At 43.0% G+C, this 27,097-nt stretch overlaps 1 protein-coding gene across 6 annotated transcripts in view; it reads right to left on the bottom strand.

The window, feature by feature from the left end:
* Positions 1-27,097, bottom strand: part of CREB5 (cAMP responsive element binding protein 5) — a 398,990-nt gene that overhangs the window by 73,348 nt on the left and 298,545 nt on the right. For all 6 annotated transcript variants that reach the window (XM_019443683.2, XM_019443686.2, XM_019443684.2 and 3 more), the window contains one exon: positions 22,314-22,424. In XM_019443683.2, the coding sequence (XP_019299228.1) occupies positions 22,314-22,424 (111 nt within the window). The remainder of the gene's footprint in view (positions 1-22,313; positions 22,425-27,097) is intronic.

Here is a 27,097-nt window from a genome sequence, read left to right as displayed (position 1 = left end):
AAGTCCGTTTGAGTAGAGACTTCCTTGCTCAGCAATATGCTCCAAAGCCAAGTTCTAGCTTCATTTGTTCCGCGGATAGTAAAATCTCACTTCTCAAGAATGAAGTCGACTCCAAAGCCTGCTCAAGGCATTTAGAGAGTCTTCTCCAGAAGTCCGAGATTCTTCTTGTGTCACGACACTAAGCGCTAGCACCTTGCCCTCCTTGGCTGGGACACATTCTCTCTAGTTTCGAAGGGTCATGCTCAGACGCAGTCTCTGCCCTCAAAATCGCCAACTCTGGTTTTGAGGAAAGAGATTTCCCCTATCCACACGTGTTCTTCCTCACGATGACAAGCAGAGTTATAACTTGGATTTCAAAGGAGTCTTACGCATCTCTTTGCTTGCCTCATTCATAGAAATCCAAGATGCCCACAGATCTAGAGATTTATCACTAAATTTGGCTTGTATAGGTCTGGATTTGCAAAGACTACCATGAGAGCGCCACAGGCCTTGCCTGTAGGAAAACAAAACAAAACATTACACTTTAGCTCGTCACTGTCCTTGTTCCAAGTGACCTACAGACATGTTATTAAAACATGGCCTATTAAGTCATTATTTTTGAACGTGCTTATCCAAAGCAATCAGGTAACAAAGCATAATCTGAAGCCAGCCACATGGCCACCGGCCCAACTGGAATACATTCACTGACTCTGTCATATTTTTCTGGCCTTTCTCCTACGGAGACAGACACCATCCACCGCTGTGAGCAGTGACTCTAGAGGGGCTCTCCTGACACCTTACAGGATCTTATCCACCTCCTGCATCCAGTTGAGAAAGCTTGTTCCTCCAGGGAGGGATGCTGTTAACAAATTAAAGGGCGAAACTGGTAAACAAAGGCTGTTTTTCATGATCCATTACATGCTGGGAGGCTTTGATCTTTGTGTCATGCCAAGTAGGATCAAGCCATGCCTCACCGTCATCTAGAGCACAGGCCACAGGCAATGTGTCAGCTGTCCAGCACAATGTCTTGAACCTTCCTCAGAGGGAGAAACTGGAAAAAAAAAAAAAAGCCTCGTCGTCCTTGCCTAGGTGTCTGGCTTCAAGTTAGGGTTCACGAATGTGTGAGTGCCTTCTCTCTGCTCAGCTCTGGAAGCAGAAAGGTGAGTCCCTCCACCATTACGGATTCTAGACAGCTGCCAGCCATCCCATATGACATTGCGTCGTTCCCTCACTTAAAGGGAATTGGGTGTAACTCCCTTAGGACAGAATTCTGCCATGCTGTGGATAACGGTTTTGCTGGTCAGTTACTTTGCATCTCTAAATGCTTCCTTCTCATTATGAGGTTCATTTTGGCTTTACTTTTAATGAGGAGTGATTGATGAAGTCATCATCTGTTATAGAAATGTTGCTGCTGATAAATTTAAAATACAGGTGATGAAAGGCCATTGAATCTCAGACCGGGTGTTGCTGTGTGCGCTTGCCTCTGTGTGTGTGTGTGTGTGTGTGTGTGTGTGTGTGTGTGTGTCCCTTTTTCTCTTCCTCTCCATCTGACCTTCTTGTTCATATAAGATTATACACATCAGCAGCCCTCATATTACCTACCTACAGCACAAGTAAGGAGTTCCAGAACTGCCGCAGGAAAAGAAATTCTTATTTCTAACATGAAAAATGATGAAGAAGATAGAAGCTTAGCAAATAAGGTATTAAAAGAAAAACCTCTGATTTTTTTTTTTTTTTTTTTTTTTTGAGGAAGAATCGGAGTTCTTTTGAACTGGAACTATATTCTACAGTGGAGCCTAAACCTTCCGGCTTTATCAGCTTCCTCGCCGTCGAATCCTAAGAAATGTCTGTGAACCACTAACATTTTCTCAGGAGATTTCATTACTGAAAGAGCTCATTAGTAAAGACATTAAAATACGAATTACCTCATAAACTATTTAGTTGTGTACCCAGGGGGAGTGTGTACTTACTAGGGCCTGGGCTTTTCACAAACAGAGCTCATCAATTAAGCTTTATTAGAAACTGAAGGGAGTCTTAAAAAGATTGGATAAGCCAGGGGCCAATCACAAAAGGACCAGACAGGAAAAAACCATCTTCTGTGACACAACTGCTAATGTTCCTTTGCAGCTTTTGGGTAGTAGAGTGGGTCATTCAAACATTCCTGCCTTGGGCCAGAATCTCCTCAGGTTCAGTGTTTCCTATATATCAGGGGCTCCTCACAACTTAATGTGCCTCCGACCCACCTGAGGATTTTATGAAAATGGAGGTTTGCATTTAGTAAGTCTGATGTGGGGTCAAAGATCCTGCATCTCCAACAAGCTCCCAGGTGACACTCAGGCTGCAGGTTGAGGGCTCCCACTTTGAACAGCAACGTCTCAGATTATATAATTTTGCCACACGACACAGCTCAAGTAGCCTTCGTGGTGTTAAAATGGGCCGCTCCAGACGGATGCCACACTGAACATAATTTTCCTTGTTGCCCTCTGTGGCGTGACAGAAGGAGAAAGTTATGGGCAGACTTTCCTTCTAAGCGAAATTTCTTTTCCCTCAAGTCACTAGCGAATTTATCTTTGCTAATATTACTGGTGAAAGTTACCCATAACACTAAAAAAAAGGGGGGGGGGCTGTTGTGAAATTAGCTTTGAAGCTCCTCAGAGACCAACTTCCAAAGGACATTCTACAGCAACATTTTTTTAAAATGATTTTTCTTTATGTTTGAGAGGCAGAGAGAGACAGAGCGCAAGTGGGGGGAGGGGCAGAGAGACAGGGAGAGACCCAGAATCGGAAGCAGGCTCCAGGCTCCGAGCTGTCAGCCCAGAGCCCGACGCGGGGCCCGAACTCACGAACCATGAGATCCTAACCTGAGCCGAAGTGGACGCTCAACCGACTGAGTCACCCAGGCGCCCCTCTACAGCAACATTTTTGATAGTCGGAAGGAAGGGCAGAGATAGCTTTCATTTTCCCCTTGGAATAGGAAATATTAGGAAGGCTGGACAGACTCACACTAAGGCACGGAGCTGGCAAGGGGCTGGACTTCGTAGGAGCACTTATGCAGGCTCTCAGAAGAAGTATGCGTTCTTAGGCAAAAGCGGAGAGCCAAGGTGTCCTGAAACAGGAAAATGTTAATCCTGAAAGCGCTGGGCTGAGCTGTCTTCCCTGGCCTCTTAGAAAACAGCAGCATTCACTGCCCCGCTAATCATGCCACTTCTGAAGAAAAACATCAGCACTGCTTCAGTGGTCAGATCAATGGCTGCGGTGGAGGGGGGGGGCGGGGTAGGGGGGAGAAGGAAATCTCTCTCCTGTCTAGACAGCTCCAAGCCAATGCCACGGCAGCAGCGTGCTCCAGCAGTGTGCACACATCTACCCTGGGCCGCGGGGCTCTGCTCTGCCGCCGCAGAAACAGGTTTCTCAAGTTCACAGCAGAGGCAACAGCCACAGGCAGAGGTAGGCATGCGTGTGCTCCTTCTCAGCTCTCAGAGTACAGCTGGCCTCTTCAGGGAGGATCACAGCACTGTTACGAGAAGGTCGACCTCAGCATATTCCGAGCCTGAGCACAGACTCATACGGAGGGGCACTGACCCACTTGCCAAATTCCATGCTTTTCCCTAGACCATCGAGCACATGGCTGAGAATATGGCCAATGAAGAGCAAGTAACCCACTGGGTTAGGAAAGTAGAGATAAGGCACAGGAACTCCAAAACCTATTCCTGGTTCAGTGGCTGTCGCTAGCCACGAGGGAAGGACTCAGGACCCATATTTCCTCCCTCCACCCTTGTTAACCATTACACTTTCCGTCTACTTCTGAAATACTAGTTAATACTACTAAAATACTACGTGTTTGCCGGAACATGGTTGAAAGAGCTGTGTGAATGACACACGGACAGCTTTCGCCTTCCCCTCAGGAAGTGCTGGGACTAGGGTGAGCCCAGAGAGATGCCAGGGCAAAAGTTTAAGGGGATACTCGCTCTCAGCCTCCTGCAAATGCTTCGGTGCAAAGTCATTGCACGACACCGACAGTGAGTGCCTTCTTAAATTGTACCCTGGGCACCTCTCTTGCCTCTTTGTCCTAGCTCTGCTTTTAAGCTTCAGAAATGGGTCCATCTGCAAGCTATGCTTATCAAGGAAGAGCTCTTTATTGTAGAGGCCAACACAGCACTGTCAGGCTTTACTATTCCCACAGACCTTCCCTGGAATTAGAGATCTGATTTTGCAAAGGAGAATCATGGAGTGTTGGTCAGCGTTCTGCTTAAGATTTTAAGATTTAGGTGGCCTTCGGATTACTTTTGGAGACTGTTATGGGCTGAATTCGTGTGTCCTCCCCTTGCTCCTCAATTCATATGTTGAAGTTCTAACCCAGAGTACTTCTGCATATAGCCAGATTTGGAGTTGGGACCTTTAAAGAGGTAATTAAGGTAAAATGAAGTCATATGGGTGAGCTCTAATCCAATACGACTGGTGTCCTTATAAGAAGAGGAGATCAGGACACAGACATACAGAGGAAGATCCTGTGAAGACACACAAGGTGGCCATTTATACAAGCCAAGGTGAGTGACCTGGTATAAGGCCGTCCCCCAGCCCAGAGGAACCAACAGATTCCTCTGACACCTTGATCTTGAACTTCTAGTCCCCAGAACTGTGAGACCGTAAATTTCTGCTGTTTAAGCCACCCAGTCTGTGGTGCTTTGTTGTGGCAGCTCTAACAAACCAATACAGAAACGAATCAGTTTCCTAAGTGATCTAAGGTCCACTTCTCTGTCTTTTTCTTTTTTCAAAAATATCTTTGATTGCTATGGACAAGTAGCCACAGTACCCTAGGGTCTACTTTGCCATCTAAGACTCAACTCTCCTCGAGTGAAAGCAAAAGAAGAAAAAGAAACAGTCTGTGATACTGGCTGTAAATTTCCCGAGTATATCATTAGCGGTGAATTAAGGTTGCAGGGGTAGTAACTTACATTTTAAAGTATCACGGATATACTTTCTAGGTGGGCAAAAAATATTAGAAAATGTTGGCGTCATTAGTGATGAAGAGGACTTGAAAGGCTTATCCTCTAAGATGAAGCAAGCATATAGAATTGCTTCGATTAGCTCAACCCTCAGAGGGGAGAGATTTCACCTTTCTCTAGGTCATCTCCATCACTCTTGTCTTTGGTTTTGATGCTAAAAAGAATCAACCAATCAATTGCCCAGACATCAAAAAGTCACAATGTATCAATCACATGTGAGAATGGCACACTGCGGCTATTTTTAAGAGCTAGGAAAATGTCAATACGTCGGTAGGAGATTGCGTGCCTTTGCTAATGACGAATCCCAGGGACATCGATTTCCATGGTCATATGGTCATCACTCCCCTGGTTTCTGAATCTAGTAATGTGTGGAACAGTCATCATGGAGCTCACAATAATAAAAGAAGAGAGAGTTCAAAACACACCTAATTCCAGAAGTATTGAGCTGTCATTTAAAAAAAGTAATACAACGTGAGTGATAAAGCTTCACTCTGCAAAAGGCTGTACCAGGGATAATTTCAGAGATAGGCTCCCCTCAGGGAGAAACATGTTCCCTTTCTTTCTCCCTGAAGTCCTGGTGGCTGTCTCCATAGCAAATTACAAGTGCTGTCCCTCGGGATGGGGTGGGGTGGGGGGGGGTCCTGTCCCATACTACTCCATTCTTTTCTCAACACATGGAGACAGTCTTGGATACATGACAGAATAAAAGGCTTTTGTGGGCAGTCCTGGGAAAGTAACCATCTCTGACATTTCTCGTGAGGAAATCTGTGTTTTGAGTTCTGAATGACTGACTTTTGAACTCACTTTGGGAACACCACTCCTGTGTGAGAGTCAGGCCTGCCTTTAGTGGAATTATTTGCCGAAGATCCACCTTGGAGTTCCAAAGGCGGCACTGAAATCTGCTCAACCCCGCGGCACTTTGGGTGACTCAACAACCTTCAGCCAAGTAGAAATCAGTTGATTGAACAAGTGTGTAGAACATCCACTGTGCAGCCAAGTAAGGTGTTCATGATGTCTTCTTGGTCTTGAGAAGTTCAAGGTATAAAGTCCAGATAGAATATTGTTGTTTTGAATTTCTTTTTCCTGCGTTGATATCAAACAACTTTTAAATAAATTTCAGAAATTGCATATTAAGGGATAATGGGGAAAAATTTTTTTTCCTTTCCCCCCAAACTATTCATGCCCATACTTCCAGTTGTCTTTTTGTTTTCTAACGTGTTAGACATTCTGGAAGGGTTTTCTCCTGGCAAAGGACAGAGGAGAGAGCTTGTATTATCCCGTTTTAAAGGAGATTTTAAATAGGGATCTGCAAAACTGTTTTTCACTTTATTTCATACACAGTTTCTAAAGACCTGATCTCAACCTGAATCTTAGCACACATCAGAATAGTTTTTGTTAAGGAGACCGTTCTCTGTCAGCCTCTCGAATCCTTCTCTTTCTGGATGGCTGGAAGTTTTCCTTCGTGTACAGTCCTATGACTGGCATTTCCCAAACAACAAAGTACCTCAGAATCCTAGAAATGGAAGGACAAGTGGGTTTTGTGATAAGGAAGACCTCAGCTGCACTTCATAGGTTCTTCCAGCGGAGGAAAAATACCAAACACAGAAAGGAAGTGGTCATTGTAACTTCAGGGAACAAATAGCCGGGGATGAGTTTCATGAGATCCGATTGTACAATTCAGAGACTAGAATTTATACATGTACATAAGCATTTACTGATATTTTCATTGGATCTGCCTAAGTCATCTGCCCCATAATATGCCTCACAACTGCTTCCAAGTTCCCTCACCTATTGGCATATAAAAGCTGCTTTTACAGAAGTCTCCAGTTTACAGGCTACATATTGCCAGTGATTTGCATAATCCTTAATACCCACCCCCCCACACACACCCCCATCCTTTTTTCAGCCACCTAATGCAAACAAGATCTGGCTCAAGCTTCCCTAAACTAATCCATGCTAACACCATTTAGAAGGGAGACTATTCCGTGTAAGTTGGCACAGCCGAATAAGCTCCCCATTGTATAAATGGCAGTCTTAGTAGAAAGACATTAATGAATATGCCAGTGGGGAGAGCCCTCAGCTTCTCAGTTGCTTGCTGAACCCTAACGTCGGAATAACTGTGCGAAATTTGAATGTTTCTTGATCCAAGGTAGGAATTTAACTCCACCTCCCTGTCTGAATCCTCACAGACCTCTTCAAGACCCAGATCAAAAGCAACAACTTCATGAAGATTTGAAGACTGGCCCGATCTTCCAATTCTCCTTCCTAACACCCAGTAATCAGTCTCTTCTGAACTCAAGATACAGATTTTTGGTCATTTAAAAAAAAAATTTTTTTAACGTTTATTTATTTTTGAGACAGAGAGAAACAGAGCGTGAACGGGGGAGGGTCAGAGAGAGAGAGGGAGACACAGAATCTGAAACAGGCTCCAGGCTCTGAGCCGTCAGCACAGAGCCCGACGCGGGGCTTGAACTCACGAACCGCGAGATCGTGACCTGAGCCGAAGTCGGACGCTTAACCGACTGAGCCACCCAGGCGCCCCATGGTCATTTTTTATGGTTCCTATCTCACCCATATGTATGTGAGTTATTCAGAGGCTGACACTTTGTCTTATGCATCTTTGCAAAATCCATAGCTGTAACATAATAAATGCTTCTTGAATCAATACATACGCACATCTAAAATTTTTACAATAATTTTTTTTTAATAGCTACTTTTTTTAAACGTCATTTCTTCCTCAGCGTCTCCAGGCTTGGGCTCGCCCTATTTATTCTTCCTGGAAAGCCCTCCCTCTCCCATCCAGCCAATCAGCCTATTCACTTCTATTCACTGCTGTTGAATAGAAATTTCTGTGATGACGGAAATGTTCCTTGTCTCTGTAGTACAACATGGTAGCCACAGGCTACGTGTGGCTACTGAACACTCAAAATGTGGTTATCGCAACTCGGAACTGCATTTTAAATTTCATTTTATTTTCATGAGCTTAACATTTAAATGGTCACATGTGGGCAGTGGCCACTTTATTGGAGAATGCAGGAGCAAAATTCATCCGAGGGGTCTTTCCTGGAGGGCATCCCCGGAAGCCTCACCACCACTGCCACGAAGGCAAATGAGGCACAAGCTTTGTACTTGCCTTCATCGTAATATTTATCACAACATACTCAGTGGCGGACTGTAAGTTCCTAAAGGCTTGAGTTCTGTCTTATTTGCAGTTTGATCCCCCAAAACCTAGTATAATATTGGCATTTTAGAGGTGCTCAATAAAGATTTTTGAATGAAAAGCAGAACGAATGAGCTGATCGCTCAGTGGACTGGTAAAGACATTGCTTTATATGTAATAAATCTATAAAACAGATCTCTTGGCACCAAGTGAGCCGGGAACTAAGAGATTAATGGTGGCGATGTGACAAATTATCTTTGTCTGAGGAACACGCACGGCTCTTTAGCTTATCTTTCCTTACAAATGCAGGCCCTGTCTTTGCGTAACTGGAACTCAGGAACAACCCTCTTGTAGAGCCCCTGGTCATTAAGCCATGACTCTGTCCAGACTTGCTCTTTGAGAACATTCCCAGGAGATAAAGTTCGCTGCAATGATGGAGTGAGATAAACGCGCTTTTGCTGTGATCCCATGTTCTCACATACCCCATACTGGCCTGCGGAACAGCTGGACTCATTCACCAGATTGGAAAATAATCAGGTCTTCACACTCTGTTATCACGGCTATGGTTGTTCCAAAGGGCACGTTGGCAAAGAGCCTTCTTACCCGTGTCCCAGAGACTCAACTACCGCCATTCACGGTACTCTTTCTCTTCTTCACTAGCATTTCTTCCAAACCCATTTGCAGAGCATGAGGGATGCTCTCACGCAAACCAATAATGATTCTAGGTGTTTTGGAAAAAATTAAATGCCCAAAATTGGCATGCCACGACTCGTGTCATTTTAAGGGACATAGCTGGGTCTCGTGGCTAGACGTATTCCAAACATTTGTATAATCTAAAGTAATTTGTACAGACACAGCAAAAGTCTATTTTAGGCCAGGGAATTTAACATATATTTGTTGGTGAGCTTTGGTCCTTTGTGTAACTTCGGCTCTGATATTTGAATGTTATAAAATGTTTTCATATTCATATGTTTGGGGAACTAGCAAACCATAAAACAATACCATGTGTTTGAAAGTTGAAAATATGCTGCACTGAACTGTAAAATAATTTTAACTATTTGAAAGCATTTCTAAAAGTCATCTTTATTTTTACGTGTTTCAATTAATTGGCGAATTCAAAGCAACAGCTGTGTAACTCCCATGGGGTTTCTCTAGTCCAGTATCTATAAAGAACACAGTAATTTAGCGCATTAATCAAAACTGGGAGTTAAATTCTACAACTGAGCTCACCACAACTTTGCTGAATGATCAAAGGTGAGGTACTTACTCGGTGAGGCACTTAATCTCTCTTAGCTTCAGCTCTCTACGAGACTATGGACTTTGCACAAGTATGTTTTAGCCATCATGAATTAAACCAATAAAATAAAAAAAGTACCCTTTGAAGCAGGAAAAAGGGGAAGAAATATATATAGAGAGAAGGAATACTACATGCCAAGTACTATGCCAAATAATTTCCCTGTATCATCTCATTTAACCCTCAATCTCTAGGAGAGACCCTACCATTATCCCCATTTTATAGATGAGTAAATGCAGAACAAAAAGGTCAAGCAACCAGGTCATGCAGCTAGGATTTCATTCTCAGCAGTCTGATTGTCAGGTATTTGCTCTTAACGCTTCATTCTGTTACTCAAAGAGAAAACAAATTTGAAAACACCTTATTGTTAATTCCAGTTGAGAGCTGTGGCTCCCTTTGAGAGACTAGCGTGATAGTCTATGTGGAAGGTGTGAAAGTGTTCTGCAGATCTTAAAACATGAAATAAAAGTCATTATTAACATTATTGCTAAAGATATAGAGACTTGGTATTTTCCAATTTACATTCAAGGTTTCAAGTATTAAAAAAAGAACCCTCAAATTCCATGACCTACAGTAATCTGAACTTCTGCCGGGGCACAGATTTGAACTGCATTGGCTACAGCTCTGAGTGGGGATTTGACAGTCAGTTTGGCCCTCCACTGAGGATCAGCATTACAATTTGGTTTTGTTCTCTGCTTGTTGCCCTGGGTGCAGGAAATGATGTGCCACAGGCGTGAGTTTGGAGATTCAAAATAATGCCAGGCAAAGCCCTCAGGAATGTCAGGGGCATACTGTTAAAAAAAAAAAAAAAAAGGAGGCCTAATACACAGTTGACACTAATAACGAATATTTGCCAATTGACTCTGGCTGATTCCATGCTTCCATCCCTACTAGAATCCAGTCACCATGTCATTTTTAGGTTGCCAAAGCAAAGACCTAGCATGGAAAGGTCAGATCCCAAAGTGGGGCTTAAATCCTTGGTCTGCCATTTGCTGCTTGAATGATCTTGGACACTATACATCAAGTCATTTGCCTGTGAAAACAGGGATACACTATTTATAGGATAGTTGTGAGAATTAAGTCAGATAATACATGTAAGTGCCAAGTCTATAGGACTTTATGTACAGTGCCTCCCTAAATCTTTACTACATGGAAATCACACAGTAATATGGCCTGTGCTCAATGTGTCTCATATTATTATATAATTAGTTACTCACATTCATTCATCTGATACAGAGATAATTTGTGTCAAATATGTGCTAGGTGTTCAGATCCCTCCCTTTGGGGAGCCTATGCACTAGCAAGGAGGTTACAGTCTGGTCACCAGAAGACTCACTCAACCTTAAAATAATTCTCCATTAATATCACCCCACAGGACTTAAGCTGTTTTATATTTTCTGTTTAACTTTCTTGCTGGAGAATGGAATCAGCGACATTTAACCATCCAGTCATGATGATAAAGTTTAATCAATATAGACCCATCTACTTACATAGTGACCGGTGAAATAAAACGGTCAGAGGTTGATTTCTCATAAATGGGATAAAAGCAGGATCCACGTAATCCTGCCTCAGGCAAATGTGAAAGACACAGACGTATCTTCAGTTTATTTAAGATACTCAGATATATATTTAAATAGACAAAGGCTGGGCTAGATAAACACAGAAAATGTGGCAGAGCCACATTTATATCCCTAGATAAGTCAACATGTTTGTAATGAATAAGGTGAGTAACTATAAAAACCAGAAAACGTTCGGAGAATTTTTTTTCAAATTCTCAAAACACTGTGCTTCTAAGCAAAATCGTGTAAACCAAGTGAAACAACCAAAACAACTACTAAATATATTTTAAGGTATGTATTTTAAGGTCTTACAAACAAATGTGTAATGGGTAAAGTAAGGTCAGAAAGCCAGCTAGTTAATAAGAATTTGAAAAATGCAGTAGGAAGAGGACAGTCTGCTCCGTCATTTTCCCCCTTGGACTCCAATACTAGCCCTAATTAAGAAAAATTGCTGCGGAAAGTACAGAAACGTATCAAAGAGGAAACGCAAGTAGCCAACAAATATAGAAAAAGACGTAACATGACTCATAACGTAACAAATGCAAACAGAAAGTGGCAAAGATTTTGTTAAAAAATGATAATACTTAACACTTGTGTAAATGCCATAAGGTAGATATCCTCCTGTATTACAGACAGGAATGAAAATTAGTATAGATTTTAAAAAATTGGCAATATATATACAATATACATACAAAGATTTGGCAATATATACACAAAGATTTAAAAATGTTTCATTCTCTTTGACCTGGTAATCCTAATTCTTGGAATTTATCCTATGGAAATAATCAAAAAGGTAATTCGATAATTTCAGATCAATTTTTTAAATTTATTTTTATAATCAAAGGGGTTTTTTTTGAGTAGAGAAAAACCAAAAATAAAATAAAAATTTTAACCACTTAAAATTTTTATGTGACACCCATAGGATAAATCATACGATTATAAAATGTTTTCAAAAGATACTTGATACGGGAAAACGCTCATAATATGTGAAATTTTTAAAAAACAGGATATAAAGTATACATTCGGTGTGAGCTAATTTTTGCATTTTAACGTATCTCCAAAAATTTGTCGCTATGTATTAATTTTTGACCAAAAGTCCATTGGAATTCACAAATTTATGTATTAAAAAAGGTACTAAAATCTTGGGCCTGCACCGAGGGGATTTCAATACTGAAGTATCACAGTGCCTTAATATAAAGCCATCTCACCCGTAGGAGGTACCATACAATGGGCTCAGAGGCCTCTCCCCGGGCTTCTCTGGAGAGGTGCCCTTGGCTGTGGCTGGCAGAACCCCAGGTACAGACTGATGCAAGGATTTAGGAAATTGTAGGAAGGATTCTCACCTGCTCAAATATCTCTCCCATCCACTTGTGATGGGTCCTGAAATTCTATCACTTGTGAATCAATCATCTAAGTTAAGTCCTACCTTATCCCTGGAACTTAAAAAAAAAAAAAAAAAAAAAAAAAATTAAAAACCCCACAGTGTGGGGTGACATCTTAAGTCACAGTACCATCCCCATCTAAATTAGTTTATCAAACTTTTCCTCATTCATTCTATCAACAAACATCTACTGGGCACCTAGAACATGCAGGAGAGATGCCAACCTGGGGACTTGGAGCGGAATCAAATTAGCCTCTGTTCTCTAAGTGTTCACAGGCGAGGTGAGGCAAGTACACGGACAATGATACATCATAAAGCTCCACAAGGAAGAAATAAACAAGGTGCAAATGCAGTCTACCCTTAGAGAAGGCAAGACTGCTCTCTACCTGAGGAAGTTGAGAAGACTTCACAGGAAAGGTGCATTTGAGTGGAGTCTTGAAAAAAAAAAGGGGGGGACTTTGCAGAGGCGAAGGAACTACAGTAGGACAAACAAGGCAGCCAGAGACAGCAAGAAGCCTTTAGGAAATTGCCAGGCTCAGAGAGAGACCACGGTGTGCAGGGCTGAGTGGAGCAGGAGAGGCTGGGAGGGACACAGGACCAGACCGAGCCCTTGGGTACCATGGAAACACGGGTGCATTCCCACGTGAGGTGCCAGAAGGGAGAAGGATGTTCCCGGAAAGGGTGCAAGGGAAACACCTGCCAACTCTGAAATTCTACCCGAGTGTGTTTCTGCTCCCTCTTATACTTCAGATCCTGGCTGGCTACTGGAATCACGTTATTGCCCTGCCTCTCTGGTTGCACTTTTAGGATCCAAGGGCACAGTTGGACGAAAATCTCATCTTCCTTAAACACGTCTTCTGTTCTGGTGACTGCAAACACCATTTCAAAATAAAAATACTTGACATCTGTTATTGTGTGGGGCTTAGCCAGTCTGAGAACCTAGCGATTCATCCTATTTATACCAAGGCAAACACAACAATCATATAATACTATAGTACCATAGTACGGCTACATTTTCACACTAGCAGGGGATAAAAAGGCAATCTTAAAAGGATGCCAGGAGGGAAAATACACTGCTTGTTTGTTTTTCACTCAAAGATTAAGTTCTCTCTTTAATTTTTTAGAAAAGAAAAATCCCAAAATGTTAGGAAAACATTACCCCTTCCATCCACCCCCATGTCTCACCTTCCATCCCCCTCAAGGCACACATTTTCTGACAGATTTTCTGTAGCTGCCACATAAAAAGCCAAATCAAGGCAGAGGCATCATCCCAAAGTGCAAAGCAAACTTTCGTTATTAGTTGTGCTGGCAAAAATCTTGGAAAGATACACAAATTCCAAGAAAAAGACCAAAATATATCTCTACAAAGCAGAACTTCCCCCTAACAAGATTTGTAAAATTTCCTTTTTTTCCCCCCCCTGCCTATTCTGACACAACTGAACTTACGTGCACAATGTTCCAAAGCAGACAGGGACACATGCACATGCACACGTACACAGAACACAAAGAAGACGTGCCTGAAAACTTTCTGAGAGGGGGTGTTCCGAACCGGACCATGTGCAGTGCTCTTGCCCAGATGCATCTGACTTCAGGCTTGGGAACATTAAACAAACACAAAAACAAGACCCGGCAATACGCGTGCTGGGCTGGATGACAGAGGCAGGGAGCAAATATTGGGATTGTGTTTCACCTATTGCCATGGTTACCAAAACAGGGTGGATACTGACAGAAAGAGAAAGAAATAAAACTGGGAAGACAATGAGTCCTAGAGGAGAGTGTCTGAATGTGTGTATGAGGAGCTGCTGGTGAGGGTGGAGGGGGGGAGCCAAGAGACGAGATCAGACGGAAAGGGTCTTTCAATACCCCTTTGTGTTGTGTGAGCGGCGAGCTGGGCCAATGCTCTGCGTCAGCACAATACAGACCTCCGAAAGCCCCTAGAAGGTCCACGAACCCAAGGAAAACAGAGGAGACGTGGGAAGTTTAGTTTTGCTTGGTGGCAGACAAGATCAAGGCAGTTTGTCCTAAGTGCCAAGAGATGAAATACTCAGTGTGTATCCACACTCTGGATGGTGAATAAGAATTAGCTCAGCGGTATCATGTCAAGAACCGCCAGTCTCAAGAAGGATTATGGAGAAGTGGGCCCATTTCTTTGGGCAGTCTGATGGTTACCTTCAATTCCCAGTTGACATGATGCGAAAGGGAAAAGCTGATCGACCCTCTTCTCCCCAGGGACTTTGCCTGGCTAGCCAGACTGCAGAAAACACGTCAGGAAACACTCCCCTTAGAGAATTCACTATCGCAGCAACTAGCAGATGGCTTTCCCTGTCAATTCCCGCCTAGCACATGAAGAGCAAAGTTCTAGAAACTTGAAAATCCAGAAATTGAGTTCTAATTCCCCTTCTTTCTGGGAATTAGCTATGTGACCTTGGACAAGCTATTAATTTGACCTTCAAGCCTTTGTTTCTTAAAGGGAAAGGATTTTGCTTAAATGATTCCTGAGCTCCTTTCCTTCTTTGTAATTTGGTGATTCATAGGCAATTGATAATCTCTCAAATTCTTATTTTCAAAACAAATATAATCAAATGTGTAATCCCATGTATTTGAAGTTTGGATCAGCACATGGAATGTAATCCTGTAGAAATGTATTCTGTTCTGTAGAAATATAAATAAATGGTTGCTAGCTCTTATCAAGGATCTCATAATCGGATCATTTACTTTTTACAAAAAAAAAAATGGCATGATAAATTCCTAAATTCAACTTTCTATAGTTTAAAAGGGCAAAGTGGCAATCACATATGAATGGGGTATACTTTCAGCCAACAGAAAAGAGTTGGGGTTTCTGTTCACTCTTAGAGAAATATTCCTGCTTTCAATTCTTTAATAACCATAACTAAGCTCATATTCAGCATTTGTCCTGGCCAGACAGAAATATGGATCAGCCTTCTTTCCTGTGTTTAGCTGATGAGGAACAGAGAATCTAATAGGCATAAGCTAATAGGTAGCTGGGCCTGAGCTATTAATTTGAGCCTCCTCTTACTTTTACCACTGATTTTTGTTTTTGTAAGAGCTTGCTTCTATTCAGGATGAGTTACCATAGGGACACCAGAGACAGCGTGATAAAGTAGAAACAGGACAAAAACCACAGAATATTGGGTGCAGGGTGTGGTTATGCCACTGGATGATGCTGGGAAGGCCACTCAACTTCTCTGTCTATAAAATGAAGATAGTAATATTTCCATGTTTACCTTACAGGGTTGCTATGAGGCTCCAATGATATCTGTATACAGAAGTCTTTGCAGTTTGGAAAGCGCCCCACTAATAGAAACTCATAGGATGATCATTCCCCTGCTGGCAAATCATAATGGTTTAGAGCCAGGACCAAGGGCCCAAAGCCTGGGTTCACATCCCAGCACATTTTACCAGCTTCTATGTTCTTCCCCAGTTACCTAACCTCTCAGTTTATTAGTAAAGGAGAGTAAGAATGGTATCTCCCTGGGGCGCCTGGGTGGCTTAGTCGGTTAAGTGTCCGACTTCGGCTCAGGTCACGATCTCACAGTTTGTGAGTTTGAACCCCGTGTTGGGCTCTGTGCTGACAGCTCAGAGCCTCGAGCCTGCTTTGGATTCTGTGTCTCTTTCTCACTCTGCCCCTTCCCTGCTTACACTCTGTCTCTCTCTCTCTCTCTCTCTCTCTCTCCCTCTAAGATAAATAAACATTAAATTAAAAAAAAAAAATGGAATAGTATCTCCCTCATCAGACTGATGTGAGGATCAAATGAGAAAACATAAGATGCTTACCATAGTTTCTGCCATATATACAAGTGCTTAATTAATGTTAACCAGTTATTATTTGCTACCAGGTTATTTTAAGAAAGCAAATTGCTTTTAAAATGAGATCCATCACTCATATTAGTGATAGCATAGATTTCTGTTGCTGTTTTTGTTGTCATGGAATCTTACATAATTCCTACTCATCTGCATACTGGACAGTTTTTTCACAGCAGCGAGGGAGGAGGATTCTGAAAAAAGTGGCCACCTTGGCTCGGGCCATCATCATGTTTTGATCCCCAGCTACAGGGACACATGGCTTCTGGCATGATTCAAAAGTTAATGAGAGTTTCTTTAAAGTCAAACAGCATTTCCTGCCTCACCACAAAGCTTCTGAGAAGCAGACAGCCTATTCATTCACTGATTTTTTTTTTTTTTAATTCCTGGACTTTTAGGAAGTGAAACTGGGGGTGATTAAAGCAAATAGGCAAATCGAAAAGCGGCATTTCTCAAGAGTGCCAGAGAGATGTTACCTGGAGACTGTCTTTTCATGTGTATAAACTTTCCAGGCAACTCCATATGGAGGCAGGCTTCTCTGTGATTTATCTGTTGGACAGTGGGTGGTCAAGGGGCACCGTAGGCAAACAGTTATCCAGCTCGATAATTAGGGAGGGGAAAGGCAAACACAAACACACCCAGGTTGACATTCAAAACAAAGTGGAGATTTGACCATGGATTGCTCACTATACCGCCCTAGCTCTTGTCTGCCAATCTGCCAGGAGGAAACTATGGGCCAAGAAGAGAAACACTGTTAGTCATTTATCAGTACAGCTGACGAAAAAAGCACTATGCTGGGTAGAAACGTGAAGGTCTGCACGGGGAGGCCCATCTCTGTGTTTAAATGATGGCTTGATTTCCCTGAGCTTTTATTTGCTTTTGGCATCCTCACTTGTGAGACGAGGAAGTTGGGCAAGATCTTCACTAAGTACCCTCTGCCGCTGAAAGGCTTTGACTTTCCACCTTTATTTTTTTTTTTTGTTTCATTCATTCATTGATGCATAGATTTATGTATCCATTTAATAAATTGTAAACCTAACTAGAGATGATGTATTGACAAGTCGACAACCAAAATACAGCATAGCTAGTCTATCACAATGGAAGAAATAGCATTTAGTATTGACCCTTCTCGATTCCTAAGAGGGCGATGCTAATCTAACTTCTATTTTCTCAGTAACAGACATATTGCTTTTCTCTCAAGGAAAAAAAAAAAAAAAGCCAGATGTTGTTTCCAGCTGTCCTTCGAAGAAGTCAAATGTAGTCAAGTACTCTTTATCAGCTTGTTACTTTGCTTAGCATTTTCCTTGTTTTACCCTCTCCTGAGCCCCACCCTTGCCCCTTATCCACCTCATTCCACCTCCATTTTCACCGCTACTGTTTGGTTCCTTCTCATTATTTTAATTCAACTCAACTCAACTAGTTAAATTCAGGTCTCACTCGTGGGGCCTTTCTCAGTACAAGGAGCTTACACGATGCAAAGATTATCCTCAAGGAGATCCCAATTAATTGAGTAGTGGGGGGACACACATGTAAAGTAAGAAACATCAAGATAAAAAATGTGTTTGGAGGACATTAAAAATTTTTTTTAGAGGGGCACCTGGGTGGCTCAGTCGGTTAAGTGTCCAAATTCAGCTCAGGTCATGATCTCACAGTTTGTGAGTTCAAACCCCGCATGGGGCTCTGTGCTGAAAGCTCAGAGCCTGGAGCCTGATTTGGATTCTGTGTGTCTCCTTCTCTGCCTCTCACCTGCACGTGTTCTGTCTCTCTCTGTCTCTCAAAATAAATAAACATTAAATAAAATAAATTTAAAAATGTGTTTGGAGAAAGAGGCAGGGAAGCTGAACCAGTCAGCGAGACCACAGAGCTCTGGTTAAACAAAGGGGCACATCCCAAACTACCAACCACCCCTCATCTTTCCCAGGTAATCTGGACGTCTACACTATCCCTGGCATCCTTATCTCCCATTTGTACGTAAACATAAATTAACCCCAATGAATTTGATGTCATCTGCTGGTTACTGTTATCTGGAAGCTGTATGATCTGGAAGCTGTATGATACTCTTTTTTTTTATTTAACATTTTTAAGTTTATTTATTTTGAGAGAGACAGAGAGAGCGCAAGCAGGGGAGGGGCAGAGAGAGAGGAGAGAGAGAATCTCAAGCAGGCTCTGTAGGGTCAGCGCAGAGCCCGATGCAGGGCTTGAACTCACAAAACTGTGAGATCATGACCTGAGCTGAATCAGAAGTTAGATGCTTAACCGACTGGGCTACCCAGGCACCCCCTGTATGATATTCTTATCTAAAGGGTCAATATTGTGATGAAGAAGCTTTGTCATTGGAGCCTGAGGTGTTAGCCTTCACTATGTGCTGTGTTGTTGGGCCAGTTTTTTAACCACTTGGAGCTTCAGTTATCTCAACTAGGAAATGGGGACAACATCCCTGTCACGGTGCTGTCCTGAGGGCAAAATCCGATCACAGCTGTACATACATACATTCTCCTAAGTATCAACACTCCCTGGACTTCCCTAACCCTGTTCAAACTGAAGGTGAATTCCAGACAGAGTAGCCACAGCCCTCTCCAGAGGGTTTCTATGTCACCCTTCATTTTAGTTGGTTTCAGTACGGTAATCATCTCAACATTACTGAGACACAGGACAGGCATACGGACAACTTCCCCCCACCCCCTTATTTAGCTTCCAGTCTCATTATTGGTGGAAGGAAAGAAAGAAAGAAAGAAAGAAAGAAAGAAAGAAAGAAAGAAAGAAAGAAAGAAAGAAAGAAAACAAACCTCTTTTAAAGCTAGATAGGATTGGTCTCATTCTCACAAATAGAAATGAACACAAATCTACGTAACTCTAAGAACACCATATTCACACCACGACAGAATCAGTCACACCCAGAAGAGTCTGGAAATGTGTCCCTGTCTGGTTTAAATGCCCCCTACCCTTTCTGTCTCCTTCTTTCTCCCCTTTTCCATTTCTATCTGCTTAACCCCCTCATTTTCTCCCTTCCCCCTGTGAATGTCAAAAAAGTCCATCAGGTATCCAGTGGATTTCCTTTCTAGCAGACCCCATTTTCATGGAAGACACCCACAGATCTCAGGGATCTAAGAACCTGTTGTTTGGCTGGCTGGAAAGATGGAAAGCTCTCACAGCTTTGAGTCTGCTCTGACCCCCAAAACAAAATCCAATATGCATATATTCACTTGTTTGTTGGCTTAATTCTTCAGCAAAAGAATCCATAAAACTCAATTATAATCTGCCAGATTATGACAAAACCATCTTGGACAGATGTGACTTCAGTACACTGAAGTCCAGAGCTTGAGACCAATATACATTAAGTGGAAAGAAGGGCACTGTACTTCTTGATTTGGATGTCCCAGATTAACACACTCTACAGCTTGTTGGGGACACCGATATTGCTCTCTTCCACAATAAAAATGGCCAGTTTACTGAGCAATCACTAGTCGGACAGCTTCCAACAAAGCCGTATAGTTAAAGCAATCCTGTCTTAATCTTTTGTCCACCTCCAGGACCTCCAAGCGTCACCAGAGATGCAGGATGATGGCTTTTGTCAGTGGCCAATAGAGAATGTGAAATAGACACTGTGACACTGCTGTCCCCCGGAGAATAAGGCATGCAGTGTTGTGGTGTGGACGACGGCTCCCTCGCAGCTCTCTGGTTTCTCATGTGCTCCGAGAACACACCCCGCAGAGTGCATTCATCACAATAGCCCATGTGTGACCTTTGGAAAAGTCCTTGAAAACAGTGAAACAGGAGTCTGAGTTGAAATCTGGAATCCATTCCCGTCTTACACAGGAAGAAAATTAGGCATAGAACAACAAAGCCCATAGTTCAGAGAAACCTGGGGAGGCTCTGGCTGACATTAAAATCGTGGAAGTTTTTTTTTTTTCTCCATTACTTTGTCTTTCGTAAAAGCTTTTCATCTGAGCAGCCCAAAGCTGCGAGAAAATACTGTATGGTTAGTAGACGGCAATAACTGGCTTCTCCAGTGAATAAAGAAGGCAGAATAAGAATAGAGATGCTGAGTAATGCATTAAAAGCCAATTACTAAACACTTTTCCAGGCTACTAAGTAAATGCTATTCCCCCAAATGTAAGTGGCTACCATTTCCCCCTTTGGAATAATGGATCGGTGATAATGGCGTTAGGGCTGGGAGGTTAGGACAGAGAGAAAAAAAAACTGTGCTCCCTAAGCCCTAACTCCATGATGGAATTCATTAGCCCAGACATCATGGATCTGGAAATATTCATCCACTTAGAGCATGAATCAGCAGAGTTGTGTGCTTGCTCAGTAAATTTAACTCGACAAACATTTGTGGGCTAACACTCTTTTATAGGTACAGACCAATTTCCTTTTGTCCCTGGCTGATATTATTCACGATAATTGGCCATATCATATGTTCTTATTTCATACGTATATACGATTATCAACCCGTACTCCCTCTGGAAGCATTCTCCTTCTTTGCCAGTAAGAAGAGAAGGGTAGGACATTTCTGAGTCAAGTGGTGGCATATAATCCAGTGAAAATCAATTGGCAGGGAAATTTGGTTTGGAACTGTGTGTAAGAATCCACCTAAAGTTTGTCTGGGAGGTCCCTCAAAAGGGTTACAGACCCTGAACCAAACAAGATGATTCAGAAGTAATCCAGCTGGGGGAATAGCATCGGATGCTCAGACCTAGAACACTTATTCATACATATGAATAAGTGAATTTTGTTCTTTTCTTAAGTACCTTCACAGTTCATTTTTTATTTTCCTTAAAAAAAAAAAAAAAAAAAAGTAAATGGCATTACTCCGGTCTCCAAAACAGATGCCAGTTTGAACTTTACTCTGCCAGCAAGTATTTGGTTTGGCACTGCAGGGCTGGAGCTGAAAAAATATTTGCCGATTCCAAAAAGATTTAACGAGCTTTGCTGAAGATGCCGGTGCCATTTGGCATGTCACCGGGGCTGTGGCACGGCAAAGAGAACTCTCTTAACCACAGATTTTATTTGCCCAAGGTAGCCAATGCTGGGGATTCAGGCGCTTCCTTGAATCAAGAAGCTGAAAGACAAATGAGTAAAGTTTCCAAGAGAAAAGTGACCAAAGCAGGCATTAAAAAAAAACAACAACAAAAAAAAACCTTGCTGCCATTGAAAATGAAGCCAGTAGGTTTTGATGGCTAATTTTCAGAACTGTCAATAACATCTTCATACCAGCCATCAGACACGGTCTCCGACACTATCAGTCAGGAAACCAAATAAATCTCTAACTTGTAGCAAAGCTATTCTTATCCAATATCAGACACTAAAAACTTTGCTACAGTGTATTTTGTTGCCATCTGATAGCCTCCTAATTGTGGAGTCAGAGTTTAACTACATGAAAACTGAATGACCTACTTCAAGTATCTGTGCAACCAGCAAATTTACTTTATGGTGCAAAGACAGACATGCATTGCTTTTATTAATATTTAATAGAATACCATGCATAAATCTTTCCCTGTGATTGGAAAGACTGACCTTACTGCACATAAATCTCATATGTTAAAAGCCACTGGAGGTTGTCACCCGAAATCATGTATTTCAGTAAGAGGTGCAGTTACCCTGCAGGAAAACAAGGCTGTGGTCCTCTGAGTTAACGTCACATCTGACAACTATAATAAAAAATGAAAAATATTTCCGTACCAGTGTGTGCTGAAAAATCACATGTCTGTTTTCACGGATGTGGGGACAGGAAGAGTGGCACTGAAACTGTGACCACCTTGAAGAAGAGAAACTCTGGATTGTTTTCGTTAATTTCACATTATGAGAAAACATGCATATACTTGGGTGTATCCCACCTCAACTCCTATGGATCTCCCCAAACTTCTAAATGTCCTTTTCACTAAGGCCATGAGCCGATTCAATGCTTGTTCCGTGGTCACCTGATGCCAAGCTTCAATAACAAATATCCTCAAAGAGCGAGCCAAGCTCTGTCCTGCTTTTCCACAGAAAAGACCTTTTCACCAAAAACAACGACGGAGCCATCTACCTAACTTAACTGAAATGTGGAAGTCGGAGTAGAAGTCAAAAGACAAAGCCGCGAAACAACAGAAGGATGATGATAATTGTTATTTACCATTTTGGCTTCTGAATGCATTGGCTGGACTTGGGGAGAAGCACAGGGGTTGCTGAGATTTGGACCTTGCATTCCCAGGAGGTTGGAGTTCACTGACATTTGTCTCTCCATCTAAGAGAAAGGAAAGCAACAGAATCAGAGTCTGAGAAAAGCAGTCTAGGTCACAGACAAAGCTGCATTTCTCTTTCAAGTGGGTCATTTAGAAGCTCTGTGAATAACTCTGGAGAGAGACTGTGCTTTGGGGAAGGTAAGCAACGCACTTCTGAGCCTCAAACTCAAGGACATCAAAGAACTAATCCAAAGCCAGGCCTTCTATCGGAGATGCCCCATGCCAACCAGAACCATGTCATCATGGTACGTTTACAAATAAAAGTATGGACTATTTCCACTTTTGCAAACCCTCCAACTGCCACTAGTCATGCTTCTTTTTATAACTGGGAAGAATAATGTATGCACAGAAAAGCACTGGAAAGATACCCACCAAATGGTTATCTCAGGTTATCCATGGCTTCCCCTCCCCCACCTCCTTCAGTTTTATGCAAAAACATGCGTCATTTTAGCAATAAGAAAAACACTAAATTAATTTAAAAAGTAATGCTCCCAAATACAGTGGATCTTCCTGGCCCCGTAACTCATAAGCACAATTAAGATGACTAACAGGTATTTGAGCTGCTGTCTGGGCACAACTTCCCTTCCCTGTAAATCTAGTCACAGCCCTACATAGCAGCAGCTTCTGGCCTTACGGCAGGGCTAGGACCTGGGGTGGGTGAAGAAAGCAGCTGAGGGCACTCTATGACACGTGATTGACCCCTCCAACCTTGTCCCCCAGGCCTGCCATCGGGTCTACAATTAACGTCATTCAAGTACCTGCATGAGTTGTGGCATTTTTGTCTCCAGGGTGTCCCTGGTAAAGAGTAAATACAACCAGATCTCTCTTTCAGTTGGGAAAGGGTGTGTCTGATTGATTTTTTTTTTTCGGTCTAGTAGAAATTTAGCACTTTTCAAAGAACTCGAGTAAAGCAAGTACACTTAATACTCAAATCACACAGAGAATAATTAGAGTTTCCTCAAGAGGAAAAAGCAAATTCTTCAATGCAAAAGTTCTTCCACTTGTCAAAGGATGGATAGAAAACAACGGTCAGAAATTTCAGGAAACCCAGGGGCACCTGGATGGCTCAGTCAGTTGAGGGTCCAACTCTTTTTTTTTTTTTTTAACATTTATTTATTTTTGAGACAGAGAGAGACAGAGCATGAACGGGGGAGGGTCAGAGAGAGGGAGACACAGAATCTGAAACAGGGTCCAGGCTCTGAGCTGTCAGCACAGAGCCCGATGCCGGGCTTGAACTCATGGACTGCGAGATCATGACCTGAGCCGAAGTCGGCCGCTTAACCGACTGAGCCACCCAGGCGCCCCGAGGGTCCAACTCTTGATTTCAGCTCAGGTCATGATCCCAGGGTTGTGGGATTGAGTCTCGCGTCAGGCTCCGTGCTGAGTGTCGGGCTTACTTAAGATCCTCTCTCTCCTTCTGCTCCTCTCCCCTACTCACTCTCTCTCTCTCTCTCTCTCTCTCTCACACACACACACACACACACACACACACACACACACACATAAAACAAATAAATAAAAAATTAAAAAAAGAATTTCAGAGAATCTGGTTTCTGTTCAAAGTCAGCTGGGGTAGTCTTGGAAAATACAGAGTTCTTTATCACTGGAACTCTTCCAAGAGTGGAGGACAGAAACCTCACAGACAAGAGTGGAGAGTCAAAGTTGAGGTAAATGCCCCCTTAGGGTCCCTGCCGTCCTTGAGTTCCATCCCCTCAATCCCTGCTGGGTCTGCCCAGGCGCGGGACTGTAGTTACAACAGTGTGTGGAGTAATGGAGGTGTTCACTAAATGACATGAGTGACGGGCAGACAGTCCCTGTCCCAGCAAAGCACCATTAGCTGTACCTGAGCCTGAAAGAACATACCAGTTATCTGGCAGTGGACGGTGGTGTGAAACTGCTTCAAAAGGAGCTATCTGGTGAAGAATTTTCTATACATTCTAGAGCATGCCAGCAAAAACCTCTGAGGCCTTAGCAATTCAGTAAAATAACATGTTCACTCTCACATACGCCCTGAGTCTCCAGGTAGCCTGGGTATTTTATTTTTTTATGATTGTTTTTGTAATTCTGGTAAAATACGTGTATCATAAAATTTACCATTTTAACTATGTTTAAGCGTGCAGTTCAGTGCTATTAAGTACATCCATGTACTCTGACCGGTAACTCATGAAGATTGCTCCACAAAATGCTTATTACTTATAACAGCCCCTTCCAGAGGCTGGAGGATAGAAGACTTGGAAAGGCATTTGGCAATTCCAATGGGGGACCTTCACCTGGAGGGACATCAAGTCCAAATGAGCTTTTGCTTTCAGTTTCCCAGAAGGAAGGTCATGGAGAAGTACAAATGATTATCCGAAAGCTTCCAAGCTACTATCCATCAGGCACTACGAGGACGTGAGAGCAGCTTACTTGTAGCCTCGGGTTTCCCTCTTTGTGGAAAAGTTACAGTCTGTGACTATTTCTACTCCATGACTCACAAATTCAACAGCATGTTGAAAACAGGCTGATTTCTCTACCTAAAAAAAAAACACAAAAACTGCATTTTTCCACCTTAGCGATTATAAGGGCTCAGCAAGAGCCTCTTCAAGACAACTATTTGGTGCTTATACTAATAAGGCTCTGCCCCACAAGTGTGCTCGGGTGAGGCGACTAGAATCAAGAAGTCAGAAGATGGGAGTGGTTTGCTGAATACTAAGCAACATTTACAATTGCAGGTAAAACATCCAGATAAAGGTTTTTACCTTTTTTTTTGGGGGGGGGGGTAGGCTTCTCCTTTCCCCCTGAAACAAATCAGAAAACGGGAGCTCAAATGTCCACAGGTCACTGGGCTTTTGTAATGACACAGGAGGGTTCCTCTTCCCAAATTATGTCAACATTTGATGTTCAAGGTAGGAATTCACAATACAATGAAATCCTGCCTTGTTGCTCACCACATCCCCAGGATCTAGCACAGCCCTTGACCCACAGCAGGTGTCAGCAAAAGTCTGGGGAACGAGTGAATCAATCCCTGAACAGAGGCATCATTTTCCTTCTGACCGAGGACCTTGTGAGATGTGGGGTCTGGCAGTGTGCACTACACGTGAGTTCAGAATCTTAACCTTCACCGACAGACAGGCTGATCTTTTACACCAAGGGAATCGTGGTTTCCCAGGGCAGGAACTCTAGGGGAAGACTATGCTTTCAAGTGCCAAAATCTTGGGGCGCCTGGGCAGCTCAGTCGGTTAAGCGTCTGACTTCAGCTCAGGTCATGATGTCACGGTTCGTGAGTTCAAGCCCCATGTTGGGCTCTGTGCTGACAGCTTGGAGCCTGGAGCCTGCTTCGGATTCTGTGTCTCCCTCTCTCGCTGCTCTTCCCCTGCTCATGCTCTGTCTCTCTCTCCTTGAAAAATAAATAAGCATTTTTTTAAAAAATGCCAAAATCTTAGGACAGGAGCAGGAGACTTGATAACAAGGAAGAGTAGGCCTAGATTTCTAGAACCAGGGACTCGTAAAGTATCTTTTCTTAGCGATTTTATGATCGTTTTTATTAGTTACATTAGTGTCACTCTAAAACCAAGGTTTCTCAGCCTCAGCGCTGTTGACCTATTGGGCCCGAATAAATAATTTTTTTGTGGGGGCTGTCCTGTGCCTGGTAGAATGTTTAACATCATCCCTGGCCTCTCCCTACTGACCCCAGTAGCACCCTTTCCCCAGTTGTGATGGAGCAGCAGGATCTCCAGACATTTCCAAATATCCCCTGCGGGAGACAATCGCCCCCAGTCGAGAATCAGTGCTCTAGACTGATACTATTGTCATGGCAGCTGTCCGCGTCAGGGACAAGGGCTTGGGAACTCGTGTGGGGATAGCATCCCTGACTTGCTGTCTACACTGGCTCTTGATCACGCACCTGATCTTTTACTTCTATTCTGAAGCACCAACAGGAGGTCACGGTGTACAATGACGTGACGTGGGGGAACCAGTGCGAGACGCCTGTTCTCTGCGCTCCCTGAGCCCGTGTCCCACCTTTGTCCCTGGAAATGGTACGGTTTACTCAAGTGGGACAAAAAGGTCACCGCAGTGGCATTTGTCTAGTTAATGGATGGAATTTATGAAAGGAAACTAACGTTGGACAAGAGGGATTTACAGTCTACACGAAGACAGCTTATGGCGGGGTTCTTGGCGCAGCTGGCTGGGTTGAATAAAACCTGGGATAATGGCCTTGGTGGCACTGTTGTCCCTCCCCTAAAGATGCTTACGGTGAGCAACGCAGGTAAAGTGTGTCAACTCATCTGTTCCTTCTGGCCCGGTTTTGCAAAGACTCTTTCTAGCCAGGACCATCCAATACTTGGAGTAGGCAGGTGCATTTCTCTGAATTTGGGCCTCCACACTCCTGCCCCCCCCCCTCCCCGCCTCCACCTAGATAAACCAGCCAACTGCTCAACCTTCGAGAATCTGAGCTGCTCGGCGCAAGTTGCGATGGGGTTTGTCACAGCTGTGTGACATTAGGCGGCTGCCTTCAACTTCTTACCCTTTAGCTTTTCGCCTGTAGGATGAGCACGTCAATAACTACCGCGACCCCATTCCCACAGGATTGCGATGCCAGCAACGTGAAGTGACAAATGTAGACAATTTCTTAAAAATGCCCAAATGCTCTGCCAGGCATTGTTGATACTGGTGTGGAAGGGTTTTCGTTGAGTTG

This window comes from Panthera pardus, unplaced genomic scaffold (genome assembly GCF_024362965.1).
Source record: "Panthera pardus isolate Hobbes unplaced genomic scaffold, ASM2436296v1 HiC_scaffold_8, whole genome shotgun sequence".
Taxonomy (NCBI): Eukaryota; Metazoa; Chordata; class Mammalia; order Carnivora; family Felidae; genus Panthera; species Panthera pardus.
This window is presented reverse-complemented; position numbering and strand designations above follow the sequence as displayed.